The following is a 6998-nucleotide window of genomic DNA, read 5'->3' on the forward strand; positions in this document are numbered from 1 at the left end:
CTAACCTTATTAAATGCATGTGTCATCTTTCATATCAAATTCTTACATTTTATTAATAATTTCACTTAATATAATAAGACTCTATAGGGCTGTTACCACTCAAATGAAATCAGTATTAACAAAACCAATTTTTCCACTGCTGGAGAAACAGAAGCAGCTGAAGTGGCATTTAGATGCATTTACACAGACAATTTAATGAAGCTGAAATGTAGCATGAATGCATTAACACTGCAAAATTACAACAGCATAAATAATGCTGTGAGCTTGACGTTTTACATCAGGTTTTTTTATTTACAAATATGAAAAGTTGGAGGAAAAAAAAAAAGAGTTACTTTTAAATTTGAAAGTAACCCACCAGCAGGTGGCAGCAAGTGACTGTCTTAATGAGTGAGTCATTGAGGCATTCAAACGATTTGTTCAGATGGCTGATTCATTCAAGAATGAAGCAAGCACCTGTCTTTATGAATGGACCACTGAATCTGTTACTCAAATTATTAATTAAAAAACGCGAATCGTTCAGTAACGAAACACTGCTGTGTGTTGCTCAGAGATGCGCGACAGTTCTGCTGCTAAGTTTGTTTGGAACTATTTTCGTTAAACAAATCGAGCAAAAACAGTCACATTGACATTATTGTAATCTGTGCAACCCAGTTTGGGAACCGCTGCTATAGAGCATTGGCAGCATGCATTCACTATAAGTTGGCCATAATCTAGGGCTTTTTGCGGCACACTAGTGGTGGAATTAAAGGATTTGTCTTGTAGTGTGCACTTGTCTTAAAGTGAAGAAGGAGAAGAAGGTGGTGATAAAGGAGGTGCAAAAGAAAGTAAGGAAGGCAAAGATAGTGGTGAAAAAGAAAGTGCTGAATTCGAAGATGGTGGTAGTGAAGAACAAAAAGGAAGAGGTGCAGAAGAAGGTGAAGATGGTGGTGAAGAATAAAAAGAAGGTGGAGAAAAAAGGTGAAGAACAAGATGGGAGGAGGTGCAGAAAAAGAAGGTGAAAACGGTGGTGAAGAGGAAAAAGGTGGAGAAGGAAGTGAAGATGATCAGGAAGAAAGTGACAACGGTGCTGGTGAAGAAAGTGAAGACAGCAATGGTGCAGAAGATGCAGAAGAAGAAGGTGGTGAAAAAGAAAGTGAATACAATGATGAAGGTACAGAACGTGCAGCAGCAGCAGAAGAAGAAGAATGTCCGATGTGCTTTTCAAGCACTGTAATAATAGGAAAAGCTTTAGTAAGCCAGTGGGAGCAGAACTTCTAGTAGAGATACTCACTCTTGTGAGGATCCAGGCTGGCCTGTGGATATCATGCCCTGCCAAAACTAGAGAATTAGATAAATAAATAGACAACAAAACATAGCCTATCCACAGGCACACACACATCTGTGCACGCTTGATACATCAGTTATCACATGTCCATTGAAAAATGAGGTGGACTATGTGCCATGCAGTCTAGTTATCTTGAATGTGGCGTTAGTGGGCTTATCTGATGAAGGCACGGCTCTGAGGGTGTGTAATGGGATTGGAGCTGACGCAGGCGTGTGGCTGAAGTAAGTGTACTGATATGTGGGTGGTGATCAATAAATACCTTACAATTAATGGTGAAAACAGATTTGGCTGCTTAATATTTTTTGGAAACCGTGATACACTACCATTCAAAATTTGGGGCTAAGATACTACAAAAAAAATCTAATAAATAAATAAATAATGCTTTTATTCAGCAAGGACACATTATTTTGATCTCAAGTGATAGTAAATACAGTTGTGTCAAAATTTTACATACACTTTGTAGTATCTGCAAAATGTTAATTATTTTACCAAAATAAGAGGGATCATAAAAAATGCATGTTATTTTATTTAGTACAGATTTGAATAAGATATTTAAAATAAAAGACATTTACATATAGTTCACAAAAGAAAATAATAGTTGAATTTATAAAATTGAAAATGTTTACATGCGCTTGTTTCTTAATACTGTGTTCTTAAATGGATGATCCACAGCTTAATGCATCATTTTTCCTTCTGGAGCATCAGTGAGCGTTTGAACCTTTTGTAATAGTTGCGTATGAGTCCCTCAGTTGTCCTCAGTGTGAAAAGATGGATCTCAAAATCATACAGTCATTGTCGGAAAGGGTTCAAACACGCAAAAGATGCTGGAAAACTATTATTTTATCCTGTGGACTATATGTAAACATCTTTTATGTGAAATATCTTATTTAGATCTGTACTAAATAAAATAACATGCATTTTGGTAAAATAATTAACAATTTTGCAGATAATGTAAAGTGTATCTTCTGAATGGTAGTGAAAAATCTCCTCAACAGCTGGAGTAAAAGCTAAATTGAAAAATAAAGATTTATTTCAACTTTTCACTTAAATTGTTAGGTTAACTGTGTAAACTGGCTGCAATAATGACACTGGTTTAGTGGTTTTAATTAATAGTCATCACAAACATGGTGGAAAAAAAAGTCCATATTTTCTGAATTAAAACTGACTACGGAACCATGATACAGACCGAAATGTGAGAGATTCGAAACCATCACCCCCTGCAGTGAACACAGAACACAGGACAATAAAGCAGCCCACACCCTCACACACAAAGATCCACAGACAGAAAGCATGTTAAAAGATTTTTCAGAGCTATAAAGCCGTTGATCTTAAGAGGAATGTGCTAGCATTAAAGACGAAAAGTCTGAAAAGAACGAAAGTCTCCAGCACAGAGTACGGGAGATGATAATGTTTAATATCGAGCGCAGAGCTGAAAGAGAACTAAATCCAATGAGAAGTGACATTGATGTTATATATTATCCCGCAGCTCCTACATGTCTAATAAAATGCATTGTGTCTGTCGGGAACAAGGGTTAAGTAATACTAACTTTTCTTTTCTGCTGTGTGTAATGTTCTATTCTAAAATCTCCTATCAAGGTCATCAAACCGAGCCGAAAGAGTACAGATGAATGCGTCAAAGAAAAGGGCATGAAATACATAATTTTCTCCTTTACACAACCTCCTAGTTATTTTCACAAGAAGGCTAAAGATGATCTCGCAGTATAGACTTTTAATAACACAAGGAATGCCCGTGCATAAATGGGTTTCTAAAACTGGTAATTTAATTAATCGAGCTAAAGTGTGTAAGTCTAAACGTTACAAAGGCAAACATTCCACATGCAAATTGTATAGCATGCACGACTGTAACAGGATGGAAGTCCTGCCTCTAAACACGTGAAACAGCCAGTGAATGGAGCACAACAGCATTGAAAAGACAGTTAAAAGCAGGCACGAGTTGAGGATAAACATGCTGGGAGCAGTGGCTCACGTATGGCTAAGAGAGGTTCAGAGCTCAAGCAGGTGTTTAGCAGCTGCTATACTGTGACGGCAACACGTCGATGCACGGTCAAGAGCACTGAGAACTTGTACTTACCATGCTTGTCACCTAAACGCAAACAAACAAGGTTTCATTGTCAATGTTCAGTTTGCACTTTTTGGCAAGTTTAATTCAAACAGTCTACATGAATGAGATTTGTGGCAAGTCCACACATTTATAGATCTGATTTACAGATTTACTCCTGCTGAAAAGACCAGCATATGTTGTGTTTTGGATGCTGGTGTAGCACCAGGCTTTTTAACTAATTTAACTTAGATAGATTCCACCAGCCGCCATGTGACATGTCACGACACGGCAAAACTAGATTTTGTCTATTAAAATCAATGGTGCCATCTACACTGCGAGTGCTTGATGTGGTGTGTCTCAATTCAGTTGATGGATGTCACATTTCTAATTTTGACACGGTGCACAGATAGTCATTTTATTAATTTATTTATTTAAGTCATATATTGATGACTATTAAACATATTAATTATATGTCAAAACTTTTGGCTTTCCAGCTGTCTCCATATCCACAATTTCTTTTTTTCTTTTTTTTTATTCAGTAAGAAAAAGTTTTAGTTTAATTTTATTCAAAAGTCTCAAGTTGAAGTGCGTTCATCATAAGCCAACTATGGTCACACATTTAATCATTAATACGTTCACAGATTAAGTATTTCCCGAAACCATAGTTCCAATGAACATTTGCAAATATGTTGGAACTACAGCTCTCGACGTGGTTTGAAGCACCGTTTCTTGTTAGTATGATGTGGACTTAGATAATTCTCTTGAGCACAGTAAGATGCTAACATGCAGTACATTCTATACATTTCATTTAATTTTAAATAAAAAGATTTCTGTCATGGCAACTCTCGGAGGGATTGGCATGGTAATGTACGTGACAATGTTAATGTATTTGGTCTTGGCGGAATAGATCTGCTACGCTGCTGCTGCTGTTGTGGCAGAGCAAGTACCGAGACTTGCTACTGCCAATACATCCAAAACATGCTGCTGTGAGCATGTAAGAAATATTGCTGCTGCAAATATAACATACATGAAATAACCCCTATATAGCATACATGAATCACCTCGTAGCAGATCTATACAGGTGGAGCTGGGGAAGGTGGAGGGTTTCTGAAGCAAGCTGCAACTGCAACGGCAAGCACTAGTCATATATTTGAATGTTGAGCAGCAAGCTCATTGGCTACCAATACAGGAGAGAACCAATCAGCTGTGCCATGTGATAATGATGTCATTAGGTCAGATTGAGTTAGACCTATCGGACTGCGCCATCTAGAGTTTCATGCCAGAACTCTGTATGTACACATTTCAATCAATATATTTTAGCACGTCAATAATCGTCACCATTTTTAAAGAGTGCATATGTGCAGAAATGCATAAGAGAACCCAGGAGTACGACACAAGAGGGAACCCGCAATGAATCAAACATCAAATAAAGCAAAACTACAGGGATTAATAGTGAAGTAGTCCTCAGATGCCATGTTCGTTACAGCAGCATTTCAGATAAATTTCATTGTGGAGAAGGCTGCTGAATAAATAAAGTGTTCACCATTTACATAAAGCAAAACGTGAACGTGATTTTAAAAAATGAACAGCTTTCTTTGTTTTTTTATATGAATGAACTATATACTCAGACATTAATTGTGAATCGATGAATTAGCAGAAGGTGACCAATATATTATACAGTTTCAGGAAACAACTAGCTAGTTAAAGGCAGGGTAGGTGATTTGGTTCAAAAACATTTTTTGTTATGCTGGTTGAAAGTCTCTTCACATCCCGATAGCAATCACTACGTTAATTGGTTTAAATGTATTTGTATGTATTGATATCATCTGTGGAAGGTATAGGACCATAAAATGTTCATCCAATCATTTCCCTCAGACCGAGGGCTGTCCTACCTGCCTGTCAACGTATGTGTTTGCACACCTCCATGAACCCTGTTTGTGCAGACATGATACGTCATCAGCGCGTTCTATTATGCTATTGTAGACTGAGCGAGAATGGAAGGCGTTATTATTGTAATATTATGCGCTTTGTACTGTAATATTTTCTCACCAGTGAATGAGACATGAGATAAACTGACAGCATTGAATTCAACCCTCCACCAATGCCGTCTCTCATCATGTCACTGGTTAGCCTCTGGTCTGCCTGTGCCGTTCATGTGTTTTGGAGGAGGCGTGGCTTTGGAGAGTGATTATGCAGGGAGGGTGGGATCTTATGCTTTCAAAGCTAGCTTTCTATTGCTAGCCTCTCCGAAATCGCCTACCCTATCTTTTATTTCTTCAACAATGCATTCTAGTATGGTAGTTAATCTGTGTGTTTTTTCCATTGTTTGGGAAACGTACCCCTGATTTGTCCATGGTTTGGTCACATGCAACTTGTGTACCAGCGGGTGAACAGGATGCTGACCAGTACAGAACTAGTCCTACCCAGCATAAACTAGAATTGAAATATTGGTCCATGCTGGTCTTTTCAGCAGTGATATAACACAGTGACTGAAATGTTGGTTAGATAACACTGCTTTCAAGGACTTCCTGAATATTACTAATTTTGAATATGACTAGACTTGTGCCGGTATTCGGTAATGCGATATATCACGGTGATGAATATGCACGATATTGTTATCGTGGGCACTTCTAAATACCGTGCATTAGCAATTAATCGCAACATGAAAATTTGATACCGGCATACCCCTCCCTACATATGACCAAATTGTGAATTCAGTAATGAAAAAGTCATTTTTTTTATTTTATAACTATGCTTTTAGTCATATCCTTCCCATGATATGTTAAGCTCTCTGAAGTCACACCGCACATGCTAATAGTAAAACCAAGATTAAGGAGTCAGTGTGAGCGCTGGTCAAGCAGATGAACTGCAGAAAGCATCTTTAGGGAAGATTTATAGCTGATAATATGGCAGTTTGAGATCACTGTGGCTAGGGTTTCATTACAGACCAGCTCAAAAAGTGGCACCATAATGACAGTCATTTCAGTCAACATGTCTCAGATAAGAGCACACTGGGCAGGTTTACTATAATGCTACGCTGCAAATGGCAGGAGGGAGCTCAAATTCTTCCCCGCTCCTGATTTCTAATTTGCTTTAGATGAGAGTAGACAGAGACCCATACAAAAGCTGGCTGTTTTTACTCAGGCAGCCGCCAGTGTCCCTGAAAGACCAGCCATTCATGGCGGAAATGCACACTGACGCTCCACTAGGCACACACACACACACACACACTTACACATGCACACAAATGGGGGAGTCATTAATATATCTGAGTAAACTGGGAACTGTGGAAAAGTGTGCTGGTCAAAAGGAGTTAGTCATCACCTCACAAAAAGAAAGAGAAAGAAACAGAAGGAGACAGAGAAGTCAGACCAACCTCAAGGTCTTTTCAGTAAACACAGAAATTAGGAAACGACCCTTGCAGATGTATCTTAAATGACAGGTCAATTTATTATCAGATTATCCCTTCCACAAAAGGCCCCTTTTTTGTAAGCCACAGCCTTTGTGGATGAGATGCATTTGATGTAAGGTGATTATATGCAGCACACTTTGCTGTTTATATGACTGAATCACATAGGGGGGTGACGATTGGAAATGGTGGGAGAGAATTGG

At 38.3% G+C, this 6998-nt stretch overlaps 1 protein-coding gene across 1 annotated transcript in view; it reads right to left on the bottom strand.

Annotated features, from left to right (window-relative positions):
• LOC107686847 (transcriptional enhancer factor TEF-1-like) overlaps positions 1-6998 on the bottom strand; it is an 84389-nt gene that overhangs the window by 13575 nt on the left and 63816 nt on the right. The window contains exon 8 of the mRNA XM_016484001.1: positions 1271-1317. Coding sequence (XP_016339487.1) covers positions 1271-1317 — 47 coding nt within the window. The remainder of the gene's footprint in view (positions 1-1270; positions 1318-6998) is intronic.

This window comes from Sinocyclocheilus anshuiensis, unplaced genomic scaffold (genome assembly GCF_001515605.1).
Source record: "Sinocyclocheilus anshuiensis isolate Anshui unplaced genomic scaffold, SAMN03320099.WGS_v1.1 scaffold773, whole genome shotgun sequence".
Taxonomy (NCBI): domain Eukaryota; kingdom Metazoa; phylum Chordata; class Actinopteri; order Cypriniformes; family Cyprinidae; genus Sinocyclocheilus; species Sinocyclocheilus anshuiensis.